General features: G+C 47.3%; 3 protein-coding genes and 1 long non-coding RNA gene across 4 annotated transcripts; 3 read left to right on the top strand and 1 right to left on the bottom strand.

Moving 5' to 3' along the window:
* Window positions 1–3,784: 3,784 nt before the first annotated feature.
* LOC139057737 (uncharacterized) lies at window positions 3,785–5,183 on the top strand. The gene is made up of 3 exons (XM_070536487.1): window positions 3,785–3,984; window positions 4,093–4,840; window positions 5,126–5,183. The coding sequence occupies exons 2-3, from the start codon at window positions 4,170–4,172 to the stop codon at window positions 5,181–5,183; spliced, it is 729 nt and encodes a 242-aa protein (XP_070392588.1). The 5' UTR covers window positions 3,785–3,984; window positions 4,093–4,169.
* Window positions 4,997–21,712, top strand: LOC139057514 (uncharacterized). The gene is made up of 4 exons (XM_070535888.1): window positions 4,997–5,472; window positions 5,610–5,728; window positions 21,328–21,467; window positions 21,608–21,712. The coding sequence occupies exons 1-3, from the start codon at window positions 5,208–5,210 to the stop codon at window positions 21,457–21,459; spliced, it is 516 nt and encodes a 171-aa protein (XP_070391989.1). The 5' UTR covers window positions 4,997–5,207; the 3' UTR covers window positions 21,460–21,467; window positions 21,608–21,712.
* Window positions 8,938–14,354, top strand: LOC139057515 (uncharacterized). The gene is made up of 6 exons (XR_011512854.1): window positions 8,938–10,536; window positions 10,635–10,682; window positions 11,374–11,482; window positions 11,827–11,926; window positions 12,319–12,473; window positions 12,939–14,354. It is a non-coding gene; the product is annotated as an uncharacterized lncRNA (long non-coding RNA).
* Window positions 14,506–17,004, bottom strand: LOC135897680 (putative nuclease HARBI1). Its single transcript, XM_065426373.2, has 3 exons — window positions 16,444–17,004; window positions 16,229–16,370; window positions 14,506–15,777 (listed from the first exon to the last, which is right to left on the bottom strand). The coding sequence occupies exons 1-3, from the start codon at window positions 16,987–16,989 to the stop codon at window positions 15,287–15,289; spliced, it is 1,179 nt and encodes a 392-aa protein (XP_065282445.2). The 5' UTR covers window positions 16,990–17,004; the 3' UTR covers window positions 14,506–15,286.
* Window positions 21,713–25,255: the final 3,543 nt, after the last annotated feature.

The raw sequence follows: 25,255 nt of genomic DNA, 5'->3' as shown, positions 1-25,255 counted from the left end.
AGGAGATATTTATTTCCTGAAAACAAGGACACTCGGAACCAGTAAATCTCCACCACATTGCTCGGGAATAAATTTGTGCCTATGGCAAGCGTTGCATGGGAAACGGAACGTTACTTGCGCCTCACCTTGTCGTTTTTAATCGCACTGTTTGCCATGCGAAATGTAACGGTCAATAAAAGCGTGCCGTCGTTCATCGACAAGAAGCAGTGTAAGCTCCCTGTGGGACCCATGACGGATAAATAATTTCAATTCAATTTATTTGATGGAAAACTTCGCGGAATGAATAATGGGTAAAAAAGGGAATCAACCGCTTGACGAGACCACTGCCCGAATCAACCGTAGAGTCTGTGGGTTGGTCTGTCCGTATATCCGCACACCTCTAAGCACTTTTTCTCTCGTGGTCTTTAAACCTCTGAACGCAGCCACAGCACCTGGTCAGCATCCGCCACAGACGGCCGGCGAGGGCTCACTTGCACACGTTGGTCGTGCATGTTTGCGTCTTCCATTGTCAGACAAAAAAGATGTCGTACACCGACACGAGGACAGGGAGCGTTCCGGTCATCTTGACAGTGCGCGCGCTATAGTCGCCACATCTCGGCCGTTATCGCAGTTTCTTTAAGCAATTTGACTCTATCCCAGAAGAAGAAGTATTTTAATGATTGGAAAATCTAGAGAGGTCGGCCGGATAATGGAGCATATTATATGATAATTCCTATTATGGCAATGATTCTATTTCATTTATATTGCTTATTTCATTTATATTGCTTATCACCACGATCGGCCAGTCTTCGGTGGTGTAGATGATAAGAAAGTCACAGAATTCAGTAAAAGAGAACACACTTCAAGACACTTCAAGACAAAAAAAAAAAGCAGTTCAATTGTTGACAGAGTTGATGCCGCGATGTGATGTTGACTAACCACTTTCACAGTCGAGAGTCGCGCTTGTCTGAAATTTCTTCTGTCTCGATTCGACGTCACCATGATGAAAGCGCGGACTTTCCCGAACTTAGGAGAGCGGCTCCAAAGAATTTGAGTGAGAGGTCTTCGCATACGCCTAGGAGTTCCGCGCGCGACTTGTAGCTGCCTTTCTATTACAGATGCTCGCGAATCACCGCTTCCAGTTCGGAGAACTTCAGAAAAATGTCTCTCTTTTTTTTCCCTTAATCTGAACATGGAAAATCACCCATTGGATTTAAACATAATGAAAAGGGGCGAAAGTCGTATCCATAAAAAAATCCAAGGCTATCTCTGCATCCTTCAGAAAAATGAGTTTCGCAAATCGGGGCTTACCTTCCCAAAAAATAGAGTTGGCAGTAGATGGTATAACTACAAAACGAGAGAGGTTTCATTAAATCTACGCAACAACTACCACTATACCAAATATTTCGGGATGACAATATTTAGGTTTTCCGGATTTTTGATTTCTTTTAATCGCCTGTTGCAGTTGACATAGTTGCAGTCCTTGAGCTGGATTAATCAGAGAGGCGGGCATAGTCACTGCTGAAAGCGAAACACATAATCTGCTAATTTAAAAAAATCATAAGTTAGCTTCTTAATTAATAACCTAATGGCATATAATTGCATTTCACAGATTGCATCAAGGTGTATCCATTTGGAATAAATTTCCATAATGACACCAGTTTTGAGATATGCGCCATCAAGCTCGCAGTGAGAATTCACTGTTGTTTGACTTTTTAACGAAACGCACGTCTACGCGTTGAAAAATAGAGTAACTAGAACGCGCATGTATTTTGTCCCACACTTTGGGAAATTATAAATCGAAACTGGTGTCATCCTGGAGATACAAGTGGATATGCCTTGTAAATTCACCGGCTACGATTCCTAAATCGCACTACATGCCGTAAATATTTATGAAGTTTATTAGTGAATTTGTGTTAATTATTCTAACATGTGTGTTTTGATGTCTCCTTCCAGTAATGTCCGCCTCTTCGACTATTCCAGCTGAAGGACAGGAATTACGTTATCTGCAACAGGCATAATTTAAAACATTCCGGAAAGCTTAGACATGATGACCCCGTATATGCGGCATCTAGGATACATACCATGCCTATACAGATTCCTCTAGTTTAACACAATCATCTACTTCAGCAAGAGTTATACCATACTTCAATAACGAACAATCCTCTCGTGCAACTTCGTCAACAATTATATAACAGCTTAACTATTCGCTATCCTATGCGCGATAATATTTATAACTTCCTTAAGAGGATAGTTTACATCTCCTTCCAGGCTTAGAGTGACAGAAAGCTGAGCTAGTTGGTAAGGATTCATTATGCAAAATAGAGGTGAGGCGTGCAGACAGGACACAAGAGAAGAGAAGTGGACAACACGAACGCCGACTATCAACTGAATGGAGCACAGAGGCGAAAAAGAAAGAAGACACAAAACTAATCTGCGCAAGCTCGATCAGGAATGGTACACCACGTGTCAGTCGGGTACACGTGCCGGTCTACGTGAGAGATAACTGTTAAGGCACTTAATCTCTTCCTTGTGTAAAGTAATCGAAGGCTTACTCACGCACGCACTTCTGCCATTATAGATATGCCAGGCCTCTACCATAAGACGCGTATTTTCATTCCTATGCCTGTGCAATATCGCGCATTTATCTATCTCTGGCGTGCAGTTACAATCTCGGCAATGTAGCGAAAGATTAGAAGGCGATCCACTGGTTAACGACCTTTTTTGTTCCATTAGCCTCTGATTGATACACCGTCCCGTTTGCCCTACGTAGAACTGGCCACAGCTAAGGGGAATTGTATAAACCACACCCATATGACAGTCAGTAAAACTGTTGTTCTTATTTTGCTTCTGGACAAATATCTGTTCGTTTTTTGCCTTTTACCTGCTTCTTTTTCCTCAGTACGGCAGCGCATATTTTATCTAGCATATTGGGAGCAGTGAAAGTAACATTAACATCATATCTACTTGCAACATTTTTAAGGCTGTGCGACACTTAATGAATATACGGAATAGCCACTACTCTTTTTTTTGCTATTAATTACTGCTTTCTTTAATCGTGTACGTCCCCCTCGAAACCGACTTCTTTAGGCGCTCAGCCGCAGTGGCCACTGCTAAACTAGGATAACCTGCTTCATTAAAACATTGCGCTCATTTTGTGCATGCAGGATCTGGTCGAGAAAAGACTTAAGGCACGACATGGCAATTCCGTTTTTTACTACTTAGGAATGCTTGGATTGAAAGTTTAGCAACGGCTTCGAAGATCTTGGGGAGTACTGCCAGCAAACATGACTTTGTTCGAAGACCAAGGAAATGTCAAGCACCAGCGCAGAAGACTCGTTCTTCTGGCCTCTTCTTGTTATCCACGACTTCGGGTGCACTTTTATTGCTCACCCCTTTTTTTCTTTATTTTATCTTTTCTTTGCGATTTATTTATTTTTTCCCGCCCCCTCTATTGTATGGGAGAAGCAAGCGAAGGGTGGTGAGGCCTCGTTAATTCACTGCGTCGGTTGTAACCACTTTCTTCCTCCCCTCACCATCCTCTTTTCCAGTCTAGCTAATCTAGTCGAGTATCTAGCTTCCCTCTGGCCTTACACATTCGTAAAAAGGCAGGCGCTGCTTTTGCGAGAGGTCACGGTGATTTGCAGCTGTCAAACGCTAAGGTGCCATACCATCTCGTCTCCTTTATTCTCTGCCATCCATGCTCTTTCCGAGAATATACACCCGCTGAATCACCATGACTCAGTTTGCAATACAGCAGGCCATCGACCTTGAAGTGTCCTTTCCCGCCGGTCATACGTCCTCTAAAAAAGAAAGGGGGGAGGGGGGGTACATGTTCGTCCAGTATGTCAGAACAAAGGAAAAATTCGAGACAAGTTTTTCGGCCACCTGCGGTTCGAGGGAGAGGAGAAAATCCTAGAACGTGGACACGCCTATGTTGAAAAGCCAACTTAGCTATACACCAATGGGCACCAATTGAAATCGAACCCGTGAGTGGGCACGTGCCAAATACTTTCAAAGTCGTCAACATAGCAAAAGAAGCAATGCCCATGCCTTCTGCAGTAGCACACTTCCCGAGCACGCCATAAAACAAGTCGCTGCACAGCAAACGGCAGCTACTCGACCATCGGAGACCTACTGAAGTCGCGCTCCCTACGATACACTCCGCCAACTCCACTTGTGCGTCGAGGATGGCGTCTTCGGGCCGTGCTTCTACCTCCGCTGCTGCTGGGCTCGACCCTAGTCTGTACGGCTACGCCATGCTTATGGGAGTCGGTGGCAAGCTGTCGACGAGCACCAGCAGCAGCGACGATAGCAGCAGCGACGAAAGCAGCAGTAGCAGCTCTTCCGGCAGTGACAGTGGAAACAGCGACGTCGCGTCGGCCGGCCCGTCCCAGTCAAAGGACGTCAAAAGCGTGCCGTCCACTTCCAGCGCCGCAGCCATCGTCGTTGGGAGCGAGCCACTGGCCGGCCCGTCCCAGTCGAAGGACATCGAAAGCGTGCACCCGTCCACCTCAGGCACCACAGCCGTCTTCGTTAGGAGCGAGCGACCGGGCGGAGCGTCCCAGTCGAAGGACATCGAAAGCGTGCCGTCCACCTCAGGCACCGCAGCCGTCGTCGTTAGGAGCGAGCCACAGATCTGGATTCAGCCAAACCTCGTCCGTCCGGCGGACTTTCCTAGTGACCACCCGGACCAAGTTCACGACTGGAGCGATTGGCCCCAGTTCCCTCCCAAGAAGAAGGTGGATCCACAGCGGGCGATCGTGGAGAGACTGCCGGCCATGCTTCCCCATGTCATCCTCGTCAACCAGCACGAGTTCCCGCTGCATAGGATAGAACTGCTGATACACACACAGGGCAGGCGAGTGTTTTTTACAGCCGACGCGGTTACGCGCCATTGTGCAAGGGGCCGATCCCAAAACGGTTCGCTTTCAGAAGCGTTGAAATATCCTACTCCACAGGCTAGCATGCTGGCTTCTGTTGGCATGAGCTTTCCGAACATACATTAGCGTTCCTGACGAGAAGCCTCACCTTCCACATCGTGGTGTACATGTTGGTCTGAAAAAAAGACAGTGGACAGTAATGACACGAACGATAATCACCATCTCAATTTGAGAAGGTATCCCTGCAGTTTACACCGATTCAGCAGTGTTGAGGACAAGCTTATTGGGTCACCCATGTTCATGGCAACAGGCAACGCGTAATTCAGATTCTAGGAACAATCACCTATGCACGACCCAGGCATATTGCTGTCTGTTCATGTCTTTCTCAGCATGGCATCGTGCAATCATCGTGTTATAGCTGCTCGTTTCGAGACGTGCTTGCGTATTCATCGCGTGATAATGGTGTTCGTCAAAAATAACCGTGCCTCGACTATCTCCCTCGCATGCAGGTTCATGAAGCCAGCGCCTGAGTTTCGGATTACAAACTTGGTGGATAAGTGGCAGTACACGGTCTGGCTCACCTTCACGGATTACTCTGGGCGCCAATGGGGTAAGTGTGAGCGAGACGCTATCGTCGTCGGCCTTATCGCCGCCTCCCGAGAGAGGCGTTTTTCTTTACATTTTTGTGTTTGTCTGTTTGTGGCGAAGTGAATTTAAGCCCTAAAGTGTATCCTTGGACTTGCGCAGCTGGTCAGTACTGCCACCCGGATTCACCGCGGCCCGGTTTCTGGTTGTACGGCCGGGTGCTGTCGTTTTCCAAGCTCAAGCTCTTCTCCAACGAGAAAAACATCCCGAACCCGCCTCCGGTAAGAGTTCGTTCACCGCTTCCACATTTTAGTCGCGATTCCTAGTTGGGTCGCCGTTCGTAAGGTGCACAATACTTGGCGAGTTTGAAGAAGCGTACGCTTTGCACTAACACCCTGGTCAGAAGGCTCTGGGTTTTACCAAGCTCCAGTGCCGTAAATATTCAGTCTAGTGGAGTGTGCTATCGCTCAAAGCTGGCCCGGTGACATTTGGGGAATCCGTGAGCAAGACATGACGGCGTGGGTGCTACAAGTCGTACTGTCCTCTACGATTTTTTGTTAGCCCAGGGAGGAACGGGGTCTTACAATTATACTCGTCGCTACCTGGGGGAGGAGGCTATTCTACAAGTGGCCACCTAGTCGACATTTCCATTTCGTCTGCTGCTGAATTGGCTGCAGCCGCCTGTTTCCTTCTGACGCGCACTCCAGCCCAGCTAAGCAGAACTTTAGCAGTGGACGAAATCGACATGTCCATTTGTTGGACCCTTACAGAATACTCCCGTTCTCGCTTCCTGATTTCTGGCTGGTCACTACGTCTTGTTTAAAAAAAAAAATGCGGCACAAATGACCAAATGCCCCAAGGAGAAGAAACTCTGGTTACGGTCATTTTCGCTGTTATAGAAGCAGTATTCAAGAATACGAATTCTTTGTCGGTGATAGCAACCGATCGCTGACTTATGCATCTTTAAGCACGCCTTATTGCATGGAACGCTTCTGTATTTTGACGAGTTCGTTTATTTTTACTCGAAAACAAAATATCAGTGTCAAAAACTACCGGTTCACAATGACATAAGTTGCAGTGGTTAGACAAGTGCGAACGATTTTCTTTCACATTCGCACTTATCTAACCAGTGCAACCTATGTCATTGTGAACCGGTTCGCTGAACCGTATGTCATTGTGAACCGTCCTGTACATCGTCCTCACCCTGTACAGCCAGAGTAGGAAAGAGCAAACAATGAGTTCATGATCAGACAATATTTACCAGACATTAAGTCATTGCGAACGCTGTGAAAACGAAGTATTTTTGTGCTTCGTGTTTATAGGAACTTCAAGCGAACCGCATGACGCGGCATAGCTAAAGTATGCAAGAAAATCGTTCTTAACACATTTCACGTCGTTACTGTTCGCGCAATAATAACCTGCCAAAATGCGGCGTAAGAAACTGAAGCAATATAACATCAAAATAATATGTTTATGAAGAATGATAGTAAAGAACGTATCTTCTATTATAATATGGAGACAGATGAAACTTCAACGCAGTGCTGTCTTGAGGAACCGCTGTTCGCTATTTGTGCCGTGTGCAGTTTAAAACACGGAGGGTGCCAATATTAAATCACCTCACACGACACTGCATCGCAGCTGGCAGAGAAGCTGCAGAAACGTTCACATCACGGAACGAAGAAAGCACTGTGGGCTTCGCAAACACGTTGCTGGTCGGCTTGCAACGATGAATTATCCACAACACAGCATAAGCATAAACAGCAGCAAAAATAGCTAGATTGCTGCTACAATGCGCGACGAAACGCCTACATCTTTCCGACCGTACCATGCCAGCGTCGCAAAGGAACCGATGGCGATTCTTCGTGATTTGGGAAAGTACGCTTAATTCTGCAGCACAGAATTAAGCGTAGTACGTTCCTTCTCCCAAATCACGAAGAATTGCCATCAGTTCCTATGCGAAGCTGGCGTGGTACAGTCGATTGCGACGGGCTCTTGCTTTGCCTCGACTCGGACCATGTCAAATTTGTGCGCATGCGCGAGATAGGCAGGTGTCATTCTTTCCATCCATCCTCTTCGCCTTGACCGCCGCAGAACTGAAGCCCCTTTTTACGCCGAAATATTCCCCCCTCCCTCCCGCCTTGGGATGGTATGACTCACACTTAGACATTCGTCGCCTCTCGGTGAAAAATGCGGCCGGCTCTTTTGTGCGCACTCCTTTCTGGGAACTGCACTTCGAGGAATGTACATACCTCGTGGCAGAGGTTGAAAAAATAACACCTGACAAGACAGCCGGCTCAATTTTGTTGTGCATTTAGGGACTGTATATTTTTATATTTCGAGGCAAATATTGTTCTGAAAACCGGCTTTTTTTTTCTCCAAATGTAATAAACATAGAAAAATAATGTCGTATTAAATAAATTATGTGGTTATCCTATTTTGCGCAAGAACATCCTTTAGCGCTTGTCGCTTTCAAAGACAAAATTTTGCTCCAAGGCGCCCAGCGCAAAATAATGCTGAAGCCTATTGTAGCAATATTTTTATAGTCAAATACATGTCCGAAGCGTGGCGGCTATGACGTTAGCAGTTTTCAGGCGCCCGAAGCACGGCAGAATCATGGCCTTTGATATCCTGGCTCTTGGTATCTGGAATGCCATATTTACGGATGTCATGGTGACCGCTTGTTGGAGCTCAAAATTTTGTCGCCGTGTTGTGAAGCGAAATCACTGAATATTAGGAGTGCGTAATTATTTATTTTCAATCTGTTTTCACACACAGCAAGCTATCATCGCCGTAAAGCAGATCAGTTAGCATAGTTACTTTGCCTTCACTTAGGTGCAACGTCGTATTAGTTACCTTTAACGTGCAGAAGCCGTCGGTAGGAGGCAGGGACGAAAGCGTGCGAATAGGGACGCGCACAAAGCTACATTTCTTTTTTATACGGTAAGGGTAATTTCATTTTTTTTTTCACAGAAACGTCTTACCTGCCCAGAGCCCAGGTTTTTCTTTCTGTTCTACCTGTGCGCTTACTCAGGTCGACACTCGCGCTCGCTCAGCAGCAGCTGTATATTGCAGCCTTCTGGATATTTGAGCGGCAACGTTCCAGCACCGTGTTACCATGAGTTCCGGCTCTTTTTCTTCTTTTTAACAAATAGCGTGACGATACTGTGCATACACGTCCCAACTTAGAGCGTGCTATTTATATCGCGGAGTGCACTGAACTGATTACCTCGTTGCAAAGCTAATTGGCGGCCTTGCAATAGCAGTGCGGGTCAAGGGCCGATTTACGCTCGAGCTCCACGCCGCACCACCCGCCTGCCCGTACCACGCATGTGGCGGGGTGAGAATTTGCGCATTTCGCAGACTGGTACGCACATTTCGGTTTACACTGCATGTGCGAGCCCAGCGTATACCGAAATTTGTAAACCTGTGGGCGAAGTGCGCAGTTTTCTGCACGACCGCACGCGTCACGGCTCAAGCGTAATGCGGGAGACACATGGTGCGATTTTCCGTGCGATCAGTCGTACGGCGCGTCGTGTGCGACTTGCCGCATGCGGCGATTCGGGACACATGGTACGAATGACCGAGCGGCGGCTAGCTCCGCCCAGAACCGGCGCCCCTGCCTGCGTGGAAGTTTGGAATGCTGCATAACTTCGAACAGAAAGTGAAAGCAAACGTATTTGCACAGCTCTCTTGTTTGGAACAAACGATGACAATATAAACACGCCCATGGAAGCACTGTAGACGTGTTTCCACAAGGCCGCGTTAGCAGTAACGGCTCCTTTGACAGCCGCCGATGGCTGTGCCGGCAGGCACAGCTCGCTCGGCCACCGAATCCGACACCGGTGGCGCTTGTGACACGATCGCCGATCGCTTGCAGCTCGTAAAACGAAGCGTCTATGTTAGTCGGCACAACGTGTACGCAGTTATCCTACGCTTATATTGCAGCACATTTGATTTCATTGGCGCCGACAGAAGCGAACGAGCATGCCAGGCGAGCTTGCGATCGCTGGGAGACCGTGTAGGCCTAGCTCGCCGGCCGTCTATCCGAGGCCGAGGGCCCATGCCGATGCGTCCGCAGCTCGTAATTAAGCGCCTAAATTCATCAGCACAATCAATGCTTGAACATTTATGTTTTTCTTAAGTGAAAATACGGTTAGTTTTCTCGGTGCCGTTAGTAGCGATGAGTAAACACGCCACTCAGGCGAGCCGCTTCGTATAGACGATTGCTGGCGCATCTGCGCTGACGGCGTCCGTTTACTATATCGCACGACGTTTCATAACATGCACTCTTTTGAGGCCACTTTATTCTATAAGTTATTTCGTGTCAGAAACAAATTGCTGCTTATTTATGTGCCGCCGTCAGCGGCGAAAGAGGCCCTCGTTTCGACCAGGGAGAAAAAAAACAGACATGATCGGAGCGGCGAGGCGCTCGCTCGCCGGCTCCGCCCCGTCGGGTCTATGACGTGGCCGTGACGTTCGCGCTACCTGCGCTGTCATTGGCTGCGGTCGCCCGACCGATGCGGCGGTCGCACGAGAATATTCAGCAAGTTGGGGCGCGATAACGTAACTCTATTCCAAACAAAAAGTGTTCCAAAATCCGGACGTCAAAATGACGCGACAGTTTCTGCGTATGGGGGCGGGAACCAGCGACGTTTTTCAATCTGTCCAATCAGCAGCCTCCATCGTTGCCGGAAGTATGTTTTGCTTGTTTTTTATTTGCAAAGGGACCGTATAGCAAGTGACATAAAGACATAAACGTCTGATAAAAGAACAATTGTATGTCGCTGAAAGTAAAAGTGTTTTGTAATCTTTTAACGCAAGAGAAGTTGAAGCGCACTTGAAAGTAAGCACAAATATTTTAATTTTTTGAGTCATAGCCACACACGTGCCAATTCCGCATCCAATCCATTTCGCTACGCACACTTAAGATGGCGGCTACGTGAAAACAGCTGATCGGTCCTGTGGCCCGCACTTGGTGTATATTTGTCCGTAACGTGATTAGTTGAAATGTTGCCGTACGCGGTACTTTCGCCCGAGAAGAATTCTGGAAGCTGTGAACATCATGAAGACTGCGAAAGCGTAGTGCTCGGTGAGTAAACGCATCATTCTTTCTTGTGCTTAGTGACTGAGCAGTACCATCTGAGCTGGGCGATCGCATGGTGTTCACTTTTGCTTTTATTCGCATAGGATACGGAAGAATCGATGAAGGTTGGAAGGCATCTCAACAGATAGCTGGTAAGTAAACGTTTTCTATAAACGATCGCAACTGTCTCCGAATGTAGTCATGATTTAAATCGAGGGTGGTCTGTAAGAGAGGCTCATTTTTGTTTCTTTGCCACACACTGCTGCGCAGTGATCCATTCCCCCGTGCGGGCGGTACAGATGCTTCTGCTGGATATTCGCACGAGAAAAGTTTTTTTGTTGTTGTTATTCACTTGTGTTAAATTTAACGTGGCATTTATGGCGTGATAAAATAACGACACATTAAATTAATGTAACCGATATGTTTTAACGACGAATTGATATCTGAAACGGTACGATTTGTTGGTATTAATTCGCTGCGGTCCGGCGAAAATTGAGCGCGAAAAAGAAATGGCGGAGAGCAGCAACAGCGCGCGCGTTTCGGCCGCGCAGGCCACTATGCTAGTGGAGTTTATGGAGCAGCATCCGTACTTGGCGAGAGGCTCCACCAGCCTCTCGCCAAGTATGAGTGCTGCCCAAAAAAGGGGACTATGGGCAGAAATTGCCGCTGCCTTAAACGCCGTCGGGCCGGCAGTTAAGATAGCCCGGCGCTGGCGCCTGTATTGGGCACGCATGGCGTACGACTGTAAGAAACTCGCGGCGCAGGTTGGCGCCGAAAAGAGGTGAGCCCGCGACTAGCAACGTCTTCGGAACGTATAAGCTGACGGTGTTCATGCACTTGCAGGAAGACGGGAGGTGGAAAGTTGGGCGGCTTAGAGGGTCGAGTGATCGCCGTGCTCGCCCATACCGGCCCAGCCTCCGCCCCTGCGGATTTTTTTCACGGCAATGCTGAGGTGAGTAGCAATGTTCGTTGCTATGTGTACCGATGTCGGGCAGTTACACCGTGGTGAATATTTTTCCCTTGTGTGCTTGTGTGTGTATTCTTACAATTCAACACACATGCCAGCACATGATATCCGTACTTTGCAAGAACGGAAATGCTGCCCCACTGCTGTTAGAAACACCTTGTGGTGGATTTCATGACTCGTTAATCCGAAAAGCATTAGCGACGAGTTGTCAAAGCTCCAAGGCACTAGTATGTCGCATGATGGATTAGGAATTGCGTGATAAGTGAAATAGACATTGCAACCAGTTGATGGAACTTAATCACATTATGTCCTGTACTTTATTGTTCCAGGAGGACACAGCCAGTGAGGATTCCGCTGAAGTGCCCCCTGCCCCACCAGCAGCTGCGCGCGTCTCGGTGGGAACGGAGCCGGGGACCAGTGGCACTGCACGTAAGGCACTTCAGCAGCTATTGCAATACGAACACATCACTCCAAGCATTATCTATTAAGACCTTAGAAACAGAAATTGTGTATTTATATTATTTACATGGCAAAGAAGAAGTGCCTGCCTAAGGGTCGCTGCAAAATGGAACAATAATGTGACTGTTAACATCATTTGTAATGCAGCGTACAAGCTGAAAGTACTGTCAGTGTAGTATTTTATGATGGTGTAGTGCCTTTTTGTTTATGCAAATTGACTGTTCATTTTGTAAACGGTGTGTTGCTGGAATTATTTTTCTGGGCTTCCACCTGATAATGAACCAGTAAAATGTCTATGCAGGATGGAGCGAAATTAGTTTTCTTAACCACTGTTTACTGATTTTATTTTTACGGACCATCAGCTCGGCAGCAGCCCCGCAGGCCACCCCGACTTCAGGTCCTCACGGACGCCGCATCGAGCACGGCCGCCGACTATGCCCGGCAGAGCCGGTTAGCTGAGGCGGCAAACGCGGAGGCCGCAAGCTTCCACCAGCAGTTGCTGCAGCAACATCGGCAGGTGCGTACAACTTGGCCGGGTCATTTGTTGAAGAGGTGATTAGGGCACATGGTAATAATGTACATTACAACCATGTTACACATGCGAGGCATGTGTAGTCATTTGGCTCATTGGCTCATGCACGTTTATACATCTCCTTTGAGGTGTTCTTTAGCACATAGCAACTTACAAAACATTTCCATGGTTGCATGTATCGCGACAGCATGATCATAATTTCTTTAACAATTCAACTAGTCACCAATACTGCCTTCTGACAGGCAGAGGCAGCTTGGTGTGATTTGTTACGTTTCACACGTTTTTAACATAACTGACCATGTACGTTTGCACGGCCATTTGTCATGTCATATGTGAATGATCTCGCTGCCCTCAAGAGTAACCTTGCTGAAACTGCAAGACTTGCAAACAGTGCAAGTCGAGAATTTACAGTGCATAACCTGTAGCTAACTAAGTGAATTTGTTTCGCAGCTGGTGGAAGAGCAGCGAGCGACACGGCGAGTCCTCGAGCAGCTGGTGGCCGAGATGCGTGGTTCGCGAGAGGCGAACACTCTCATTGCGACCACGCTGCGCCAGCTGCTGGCTGCCCTGGCCGACCTGCGCGCGCCGCCTCAGCATTAAGGGGCAGCTTTTTTTTTTTTTTGCCATATCATCCTTTAGTGCTTTGTTAGGTACAAGTGTCACCAATCTATGCATGTTTTTTTTTTATGCAGCACTAAAGGATGATATGGCTGTTTTCCGTAATTTCTGTCCCTAATCAAAATTTTTTTTTTCAAGGTAATTTCTGTCATGTTTATTTTAATATCTAGTGCAAGTTTCGCGTTACTGTTCATTACCGTGTTCTTTTAGTGTGTCGTTTAGTCATTTTGTGTAATTATCGATGTTTATTTGATTATCTATGTTCTATCTATCTATATATGTGAAATTATCTGTCATGTTTAATTTAATATCTAGTGCAAGTTTCGCATTTCTGTTCATTACCGTGTTTTTTTAGTGTGTCATTTAGTCATTTTGTGTAATTATCTATGTCCAAGTGCGACGGCATAAGGTATATTTACAATTTCTGTCATATTTTTGCGTTTCTGTTTTTTACCGTATTTTTTTCTCCAAGTTCATTTCATGTGTATTATTCTTTGTCCAAGTGAGACGGTATAACTTATATGTACATTTTTTGCCGTATTTTCGTTAGGTGTTCTTCACTTTTGTTTTGCTGTTACTGATATGTTTCAATGTGCGCCGCTCTTCCACGGAAGATACACTGTGCAATCACTTTTACGCCAACTATGACATTGTCTCGCACACATACAGGTGCGCTTAATAACTACAATACTGTGATACCTGGAAATCAATTTTCATGCCATGTGTATGTCATGTTTGCAATGTATAATCATTCGTGCCTACGCAAAGTAGCCGAATTGGTATTTTTGTTAACACCAAGTGTACACACCCGAGCAGCAGGAAACGAAAGAGCGCTTTATTGCGAGAAGCATGTGTGTTTATACACAGGCAGGCCAGGCTTGCACATGCGTATCAAGATATTCTTGATGATGAAGCCACTGGTCACACCAAGCACCTGTTACCTGTGGTGGTCGCTGTGATATTTCAGGTGTCCTTACCTATGATAGCAATACAATCTAGTCCCCATTGTAGTTGAGCACAGTTTGTGACGTATGTAGCAGAGCCATCGATGTGGCCGCTATTTTGACATTCGCTGCCAGGCTGGTCTTGCAGCCGTTATATGAAATACCGCTTTAGTGCCAAGCATTTTCTCACTTGTCGTTCCTTAGAAGCATGTCATGGCTGCTTTATATTGTGATCTTATTACGGCACTAGTCATTGAAAAGAAACTGTTTTGTGCTGCAAACATGCCAACTACATAATAGAGAAGATCTTTCTTGCTGTGAAGTTGCTGGATGAAGAAAAATGGTTGTCTGCGAGTTCAAAAAAATGTCATTATGCTCGTGTCATATTTATGCGATTTAACATCTGCCAACGGCCCAGTGGTAGTGCACTGGGTCCCATGTAGTGAACATCACACGGCTATTTTGGCGCCATGAAGCCATGCTCTGTGTACTTGTCTGTCATTTGCTTTGATGAAAGACGGCATTGAAGATCGATCACATGGTTTTATTTACAATGCAGATATAAATAAACGATTTTAAACAATGCAAGTTGCACTTGAAATGAATATTTACAATTTGTGTTCCTTCAATTTCAGAACTATTTACATATGTACACTCTCCCAAGGGAGAATAACGCGCTTGACATGCCAGGCGATCATTTTCGGCATAACTTGGCCTTATGTCAAGGAACTGTGCGGTGGCTGTGTGGCAAAACAGCGCAGGGCCTACAAGGTGCGTGAGCACAGTACACATGGTGGAGCGAGAAGTGTTGTGCTTGGCAGCAGCCCAAATAGGAAGCGAGGAGGCGAAGACCAACATCCTCCCATGCACAGTGCAGATGGCGGTGACAGTGTCGGTGATGACAGAAGCAACAGCAGCAGCAGCAAATCATTTGGCAAACCCCAGCTGCCCAGAGAAGTAGCTACAACATTCTGCTGATGAACACAAAGTGTTCTATCCACAGGTACTAAATGAAAGGCTCTCATGTAGTGTCACAGTGGAATGATGCAATCATCTCCGGTAGTGACAGCTCACTGGCAGAGGACACGTGAAAACGCTGGTTATGATTGAGCACATTCTATAAAAAAAGCAGCACGCTATCCACTAATTGCACACATTTCTTCACATTGGTTCCTGCTCTCTATTAGATGTGTAGACAGCGGTAATAAACATCTGCCTGCAGTGTCAGGCACATGTTTATTGCTGCTGTCGGTGCTGCTGTCGTCGCAGCCGCCTTCGCACCCTTTGCAGGTATCGCTGGTGCTGCTGCCGTGTCGTGCCAAATGAGCTAATAACATTATCCCGGGCAGCACAGCCTCTCATGTACATCATGCGTGCTGCCCTCACTCGGGGAACTCTCTGTGGGGAGGGGTTGCCACTTTCATCGTCACTGCTGCTGTTGCTGCTGTCATCACTAACATCATCCGACAACACGTCACCTTCATCAAGACACAAGTTGTGCAACACTGCACATGCTGCAACGATGTTGGCAGCGCGCTCTGGTTGGTAGTGGAGGGCGCGGTACCGCTGAAGGCAGCGAAAGCGGCTCTTCAGAAGCCCAATGCACCGCTCCACTACGGACCGCATGGCAGCATGTGCAGTGTTGTACCTGCCTTCTGCAGTGTGTACGGGAGGGTGGCCTGTGACTGGGGTCAGGAGCCATGGTTCCAGGGGGTAGCCGCTGTCACCTGCAGGATCATAAAAAATGGTATGAAATCTGCACAAAGTTTAGTAGGCGAAGCATGGGTCATGTAAAATGCACCTACTACAGAAAGGCTGCAATAAAGAAACATACAGGCTGAGCACCTGACCCAGCTGTGATCACAGATAACAATAGCTGGGACACAGCATCCCTATTTGCAGCAAGGCAGCTTTTTGTGTAGTCTTCATTCACAAATGACTGTCGGTGTAAAAAAAGAATGTGACAACGTGTGCACTGTACACTCACATTAAAAATTAGTTTAAAGTAAGGTTTCTTGTCACTTTATTTCGTGCGGATACCATTGGAAAATTTCTACATCTCGCCTATACTTAATAACCTGACTGTAACATAAGGGGTTCGGGCTTCAATATTCTCTTACGCCGCGAGCACGCTTTGCTGCCAGAATTGCAACTGTACAAAATTTTCCCGCTGCTCACCGAGGAGGTGTTCGCCGGCCTTGGCAATATGCCCCTCCAGGAACCGACGACGCAACCACGTAGTTCTCCAGACGTGGGCGTCGTGGTCTGACCCCGGTCGCAGAGGGTCGATGGCGAGGATCCGCATGCCTGCGTCGCAGATCTGACGAGAGCGCGCACAGCATAAGCCACGCGTTGCGATCACGGGCCAATTAGACAAAAATTAAGATACTTACGAACATTGTGTTGAGGGCGTAGTACCCTTTGCGGCACATGAATGCCGCCTTCTGCTCGCCCTTCGGTGCGATGATGGCTATCAGGCTGCCGTCCACGCATCCGATGACGCCGGGAATGGAGCCGCGTCGAAGGAACCCTTCCTTCACGGCCGCCTTCTCCTCCGACGTCCTCGGGAAATGGACCCACTTGTTGCGGGCCCCGGCGTGGACGATTGCCTCCGCCACGCGTCGCACACACTTGCTGACCGCAGGCTGGGTCACGCCGATCGTCTCCTCGCTCCCTACCGAGGCCTGAAAGCTGCCCGTTGCGAAGAATCGCAACGCGCACAACACTTGCCGCTCCACCGACAGCGCTGAAGTTCTCACGCCTCCGAGTTCCTCCGCCACTTCGTCGCACAGCCACCGCACAGTTTCTTTCTTCAGGCGAAAGTGCCGCCGAAACTGATCGTCTGGCATGTCAAACGCATCCTCGGGCTCTCTCCTCCCGCGCCCGCACAGACGAGCCGCCGCCGCCGCCGCCGCCAAACAAACCACGAAGGCCGCCATTTTTTTCTATTCCAAACGGACCGGGGCACTCACCGGCTATTCCACGAATTTGCCGGGTTTGTTCGGCATAATTCAGCATAATGTGTGCGTAAACGTCACTTTGACGTGGCAGTTTTTGTGCATTCCTGACGTCGCTTGACAGGCAGGAAAAATGGGCGCGGCCTCAAAAAATTCGACCAATGACCGAGCGGTGTCGGCCATGTTGGAATAGAAACAAAACGGAATAGTTTTACGTTATACCGATCTTGGTCGCATGCGCGGCGTGCGATTCGGCGCCGCGTGCGGGGGATTTGGTTGAGAACCTGTTGAGTGCGGCTGCCGGTGCGAATAGTCGTACGACCGATCGCACGGAAAATCGCACCATGTGTCTCCCGCATAAATCGGCTTTTAGTTAACCAGCCCCAAGGTCGGGATAAAGCTGTGCGACTGGTGCGCGGCCTGCGCAGTACTCCGCTATCACACCGGTCAGGTGGTGTAGCGCAAACAAATTTCTCGGAGTGTGCTGACGTCACCGCACGCTCACGTAGTCCCGCAGAACCTTTATATTGGTTAGTTCTAACAGTTTACGAACATATTTCTTTAAACATTTTAGTAGCACTCTGTCAATTCGCTACCGACTTGGATTGGGGCTACGATTTAAAACAAAGAGCTTGATTCCTGAGTATGTCACATATCGGCATTAATGCGTGTTACAAAACATTCTGAAACTCTCAAGTTACTTCCAATTCTTAATATTTCTCTGCAAAAAGTACGAGCTGTGGACATACTGAGGATACATGTCCTTCAGAAAAAAAAATATTTTCATGATGTATTGTAAAGCATTCTTTACACAAAAGTAACGAGCCTTTTGACGCAGTGCTAAAGTTTTTATATAGACAAAAGCTAGAAGACATGTTGACGGGGAACTTAAAATATTCTGTGTGAAAAAGTATGAAGAAAATCTTTTAACGGCTTATTTAAAATATTCTTTATACAAAAGTAATAAGGAAGTCTTTTGACTGTGTATTAAAAGTATTCTTTATACAAAAGTAAGAAAGAAGCATTTTGACAGTGTATGAACAAATGTTACCAGAATGTAAATGTAAATAGACTCAATAAAGTAAATAGAAAGTTGGTAGATGTTCTAAATAATGTTAACAGGCATTTTTGTAAGGCTTACTCGCACTGCCCACGGACGCGTAATTGTACTGTTTAATCTTCACCGTCCATAGAAGCCTTCTTTTTCGATGTCTCGAACGTGAAAATAATCGCCAGCCATTTGTCGAAGTATTAGAGAACCGCAGCGCGCAGCACCTAGTAATCTTCTTCGTGATTTGGGAGAGGGAAAGTACGCTCAATTCTGCAGCCCATATGGGAGCACGGTGCAGCGTACTGGGGGTGGGGGCGGGGGATGAAAGATGAGGGGATAGAGGGGGGAAAGGGAGAGTAGGCTTCAGGCAGCGTACGTCGGCATCATGTGGTGGCCGTTGAAAGTGAGATGGAAAAAGCCGGGCGGCGCAGAAACGATCCGTTCAAAGAATGCGGCCACCCTGCACGGAGCGGGGCAGGAGGCGCGCATTGAGGCACCCAGCCTTATATTTAGCTCGGGCCCAACTCCGACGCGGCCTGTTCAACGCAAAAAAAAAAAAAAACGTTTTTCTGAGATCACTCATGGACCGATTTTAATGAAATTCAATGCATCCGAGTGATTCGCACTTTCCAGCGCCTATAGGTGGCGCAGAGAACGTTTCAATATGGCGGGGATAGAGGTGATGAGGCGAGACGAAAGCGTGCGCACCTGCAGATGCAGGTGGCCTCCGAGCCTCTGGTATCTCCAAGCGCGGTCCTTGACCTTTCCAAGGACACGCAGCGATGCGATGTCGAAGGAGAGGCTCCGTTTAACGCTGGCCATATAATATGGCGGGGAATACGAGAGACGACAAGCGCGGCTGTCCAGGCCAAGTGACTGCGTACAGACAAGCGCGCCGTAAGAGGCCCGCCGCATACTATCAAAGTTAGTCTGCGATGTAACCGGCGCCGCAAAGATTACTATTTCTCCTTACGTTTTGTAATTTATACGCGATGTACGAGAATTGACACCAATCACTTAATCGGCAATGTTCGGATGTAAAGAAAGCGCAGTACCCCCCTAGCCGCTATGTGTGCATTCAAGACGAGATACATGGCTCCATGCACCAGCTTAGTTGCGGAATGCTTGTCAAAAAGGCCACATGACACGGAAACATTTCAGTAGTGTCGATTTACAATATGTGAGCGGGACGGTGAGTGTGCCAGCGCGCCCGGTTTCCAGAGCTATGAGCGCTTTCGCGTGCTGTCGGGAAACTCGCACGCGCAGTCATCAACAACCGCTTTAAGTATACGCAGTCCGGGCCCTTGTTTCGCGCAATATTGTCATAGGAGAGATGCTTTAAGACCAAACAGAACAAATAAAAAATCAGAAACGCCTGCGCACGACCTTAGATCGGTGCACGCCTTTCGCCACGCCCCCCCCCCTTCCCTCAAAAAAAAAAAAAAAATGAAGCGAATGCTTTGTGCATTGACGGCCTGCTTCATTCCCACACAGAACGACTAAGAACAGTTGCGGAATACGTTACCTAGTTTGCAATGATCGCGACGCAGCGTCAGGCACCGTCGCAGAGTATTTACCGAAACAGCGCGAGTGCAGGTAGAAAATTTCATAAACGGTGGCACTTCCGTACTTAAATTTACATGGGAATCTGTGGAAACGGATTCCCATGTAATCCGAAACAATGAAATCCGAAACAACATGCTTTACTCAATTATGACTCAATGAAAAAATACACAATTGCATTCTGCTCAATGAACCCTTGTCCTTAAGTAGAGAGAGAAAGCGATGAGTACTACCGACAGCATGGCACCGGCAGGTTCAATGTGTATGCAACCTTAGCTTGTTTCAGGATGGCCTGCATTGTCATTTGCTTCACCAGTGGAACACTGAAATGCCTCTATGTTTGCGTTTGATTCATTCTGTACAGGGTTTGTGCAGTGTGGCTTGATAGCACGAAGTTGTGGGTTTGACTAAACTCTGGTAACAACTAGCGAGTGGTATACAAAAAAAAAAAAAATTGAATCCCCATGCTTTCGGAGCCTGTTGAGAGTGCAGGAGGTGCCAGGCCAGTTTTGTGCCGAACTAATTCATGAAGTGTTTGGTGCCGTTCACACTATTGTGCATGGCGAACGCTATCGGTTCACTGAATGCAGTTTTACTGCTTACTTACAGCTTTACTTACAGGTAAGTGCTTACTTACAGCTTAAACTGCTTTACTTACAGGTAAGTGGGCACTCCACTCGGGTTGAGTAGGCTGCCCAGTCGCACACTAAAATATTGGTGCTTCAAGCAGGCTGGATTTTGATTTTACAGCGAAGCTGTTAGCCTCTAGTTGGTCACCATTTTTCATGTTCGCATCTATCGTCAAAATTTTGGACCCATCCTGGCGACAGTACTAAGACAAGAGCAGTGGCCCCTACCCCAGTGTGGTACAGGCTTCAATCAGTTAGCAAAACGAAGTGAACAGTGCGTACATTCTCTGTAATCGCTCATGCAACGTATAGAGAACAGTATATATTTCAATAAAGAACAAGCGCAAAGCAATCATCGAAACCACATAATTGATGAGGCGGTCCTGACAACAATGCGATGCACGTGGTGCTCCCTGCATACATTTCCCGGTAACGATTATTGCTGCGCAAGCTGCCACAGTGATGGCAACATGCAACGTGAGGAGCGACGTTCCTAGCATTTCGTATGTAAAAGAACCAGCCTAACAAATGACTTCAATGTTGTTGCAGCACCGCTATAGGGGGCAGCGTACCCGCCGTGGTTGCTCAGTGGCTATGGTGTTGGGCTGCTGAGCACGAGGTCGCGGGATCGAATCCCGGCCACGGCGGCCGCATTTCGATGGGGGCGAAATGCGAAAACACCCGTGTGCTTTGATTTAGGTGCACGTTAAAGAACCCCAGGTGGTCAAAATTTCCGGAGTCCTCCACTACGGCGTGCCTCATAATCAGAAAGTGGTTTTGGCACGTAAAACCCCAAATATTATTATATTACAGGGGCAGCGTGCTGTCACAATTACCATTACTCTCAAGCAATAAAGCATCGCATAACCCCCTTAGCAGTAGCAGTGTTGGTTTTCAACACCTTTGCTGGACCTCTACTTTCGCAAGGCTGGGATGGAGAGTAAATTTGTTTGTAAATATGTATGTCATAAGAATAACGAAAAATGAGCATGCAGTCTGTTCCCTAGACCAACGCCTTCCCTTCCCCACTCCAAACTAAAAGCTCAACACCAGAAACTGCCCTCCTTTGTCTTGCAGATCAGTCTGAGGAGTTCCCGCACTTACCGTATCCAAGTGAATGTTGGGATTGTGGACGATTACGGACACATCGTCAGCGCATCGGTCGTGCGGCAATCTGTTGGTGACCGCTTCATTGCCGTCGCAACCTGAAATTCTAGGTGGGTGTCGTGTTTCGCATGATAGCTGTTTACTTTCCAAATCTGTGCATTTCACTGTCCTCTTCTCTCTTTTTCCTCCTGCAGCTGATGAAACCACGTTCCGTATTTTATTTTCATTTTCCTTTTTTTTTTGCTTCTAGTCTCAAGCCTCGAGTCAAGAAAACGTTCAAGACTGAGTCACATTAAGCAAAGCCTCCCTCTGATGCTGTGAGCTCAGTGCGTGGTATTTTACCAAACAGACGATGCTTCTTTCTGCTGAAAACTATGGTTTGCTTTAAAAAAGTGGTTTTTACAATAGATGTACTTATGCAAATTTCACTTGCACGAATTTGTTATGACCATAACCGGAAATTGCAATGTCTTGTACACTTACCTGACCAGGTTATCATGGTACACTTAAGAAAGAAATAGTGATTTGTTTTCACATGAAAAAATAAAATTTCTTGCATGCAATTCCCATTGCTCCAAGCCTCATTTTCTCATGTCAAGCATCTGGCGCGTGCAGAAGCACCCGTAGTATCACGACACACAGCCTCCGAATTCGGAAACAAGGTTTCAAGGTAAGTGGGAGGGATTAGGTCACAACCTATGGGCCGTTCTGGTTTTCATTCTAATGCCCATGACAAGCTTCAGCGAGTTAGACCCAAGTAAATAGTCGCCTACTGAATTGAATTTCAAGTAGGAAAAGAAACACGGCAAACGCTCACCACGTGGTGGTGACGAGGGACATTTAGTGGCGACTACCGTGCTCCCTCTCCTTGTCTCGGTAGCGGTCCCTTTGGCGGCTCCTGTCTCTGTAGTCCCGCTCACGACCGGTCACGCCTATAGACTTCTCTTGGCGTGACGATCGCTCTTGTGACCGGTCTCTCTCTCTCAAGCGCGGACGGTCCTTACTCCTGCGCAATTGCAAAACACGCTACAGGTGCACATGAGAAATGCGCTCGCGAAATCACAACGTGCAATAATTTTCATTCAGTTAAGAGGAAATAAAAGCGGTGCACCTACACATGATGCTGAGTAGGTTCTATGTGCCGTGTACTCTCGGCTAGAAAAGTTTACAAGAGAGGGATCCGACCGCATCTATGGAGCCCGTACATATTGCAATACAACGCCATACTGCAACACCACAGATTGAACAGACAACGATATACCCACCTCCACGCAAGACCTCTCACGTGGAGATGCCGTAACGTGTCGACAATTACAAACCAATACACACCTCTATTTAAGCAGAGTACATGCAACACTCCCAACTCTACAGTCATACAAATGTCCCCTTTGTGACAGTTACGCCTCCCTATATCACACCACATGGGCGTGCCCCAACGTGAAGGCAGCCCCACAAATACCCAACTCCACACACGAGCAGTGGGAGGCCGTGCTTAGTTCGGACCCTCGTAACCAGCAGCAACTGGTGTGGCGGGCCCGGGAGACAGCAGGAGCCGCCGGAGCCGTGCAATAAGGGCGCCTCCCGCACAAGCAGAAATACAACTGCTTGTCCTTTCCTTTTTTTAAAGAAAATAAATGTTTCTCCTCCTCCTGCTCACCGAAAGAAGTTTACCAGTAAAATCGTGCAACATCTTTACACACGCAGATAACTTCTGTTCATTCAACCTTTACGGAACTGAACAAATGAAGTGATGCAGCAAGCTTAATTTAACAGGATGCAGAAAAAACTAAAGCCCAAGAACTGTTGATTTATTCATCAGTGATTGGACAATTCTAACTTGCACCCACTTTCCATGTTCAAAGTAGAAATCTAATGTGCACCCATTTTTTTTTTAGCGAGAAAAGCGTAGCATGCCTCCTGTTTTGGCAATATGAAAAGACGAAATCTGCAAACTCTACCTTCAGAGAATAGAAATTTATACTTAACGTCCATCATTAGGTGTTACTCAATCTTAATTGCTACAAACCACAACACGTGTTTCATACAGACCATTGTGTTGATATTCTACGCTTGTGAAACGACTTTGCAACAAACACAAACATCTTTAGAATGAGATTTTGCAATCAAAGACAAAGTAGCACGTCATCATTGTCGTCGTCATACGTGAGAATGATAACCGCTGCCATCGCCTGCCGTTTTGCATTGTATCCGATTGCATCACGTGCAGGCAATATTCAGACCAATCTTCAAACGCACAGAGAGGGAGAGAGAGAGATCCGAATCGAGGAAACACCGTAACCATTTGATGCGCTCTATCGTTTTTGCTTTAAAGTCCTACTAGGGAAGGCTGACAATAGGCATTTCTGGTGAATGATGATGTGTGTTCAAGCCATTCACCGTTTCGTAAGCTGCCGCTAAAGGTGGTTGCTATTGGCACTACCTTCGAGGTCAGGCGCGTGCATGTTTACCAGTTTACCACTCAAGTTGGAATTATTCAGCGAAGGCCAATTTTGAGATCGAAATAACTTGTCTAGGCCAACGAAAAAGCACTGATGCTGGCTGGAACCTTCGGTCGGGATTAAACTAACTGAAAAATCAAATTAATAGAATTCTCTTAACGGTCTACATGACCGATCGCAATGGTAACGAGATGCCAGTAAAGGCAACAGTGAGAAAAGTGCACATTTCGTCAATTCCGAAAGCGTGTGCGTAAATAGGACCAAACTATAGATGATGATAGGAACGCAGGCTGTGTTAGGGCCACGACGACAGACGTTATGCAGCTTTAAAGGTCGTTAATCTAACCTGCACACGCAAAATCGGCTCATCGGTGCCAACTGAACTAACATATTAGCGGCACGCATTCCGCAGCGGTTTGGAGGCTGTTCCCAAAGCGGCCAATTAACAGTGAATGTATGTCACGGCCACACTGCCTAGACTATTAGGCCTACTCGGCGCTGCTTCATCGGGCATCGGCGACTAAAGTTACTGTTCGGTGTTGAATTGACACAGATGCATAGGCAACAGCTGCTCGACATTCAGAAAGCGGACAAACAGGGTCGCCAGATTGGGCTATTAATAGCCAAATTGGGCTACTTTTTGTCCGAGTTCGCGTCACAGACAGACAGACAAAGAACTTTAATAGCAAGGCCCTGAGACGCTTTGCCCTAGGGCAGAGCTGCGGGCCGCTCCCACGTGGGGACTGGTAGGCCGAGCCTAACCGCCGCATCGTGGGCTCTCTGGACAGCCCAAGTTTGATGTGCATATTCTGAGCTCCGTATGGCAGAGCTCCATTCTTGTTCTGTGATGCGATTGGGTCCCTGTAACGAGGGGCATCGCCAGAGCATGTGTTCGAGATTGCTAACAGCCCCACAGTCGGGGCATGTAGAGCTGAAAGCCTCTGGAGTGATCGTGTGGAAAAGGGCGAGGTTCGGATAGCACTGCGTCTGAAGCATGCGTAAAGTGGACGCCAGAGGTCTAGCCAGTTTGCAGTGAGGGGGAGGATAAGTCCTCCTACCCAGGTGATAGTGCATAGTAATTTCACTGAAAGTAGTGAGAGTGTCCCGAAACTCGAGAACCCCAGAGTCTGAGCTCAATCTTGCTCCCGCGCGGTGGGTTAGTGCGCGCGCTTGGGAGTGGGCAATGTCATTAAGATTGGGAAACGAGTCAAGCTGGGGGTCGAGGTGAGCCGGAAACCACGTGATGGTGTGCGGAGAGATTATCTTGTTCTTGAGACGTGTCAGAATTTTCCTTTTGGCTATGTGGCTATTTTTTGGGCTACATCTATTTCCTGTGTAAAAAAAAAGTAATTTGTTGTTCTATGTAAAGAACACATATGCTTGTCAAAAGGTCAAGGATAGCGGCCTTTTGATAATTATAATTATGAAAGCGGGCCTAA

This window comes from Dermacentor albipictus, chromosome 3, assembly GCF_038994185.2.
Source record: "Dermacentor albipictus isolate Rhodes 1998 colony chromosome 3, USDA_Dalb.pri_finalv2, whole genome shotgun sequence".
NCBI lineage: Eukaryota > Metazoa > Arthropoda > Arachnida > Ixodida > Ixodidae > Dermacentor > Dermacentor albipictus.
Note: the sequence above shows the minus strand (reverse complement) of the source record. Positions and strands in the feature narration are given on the sequence as shown.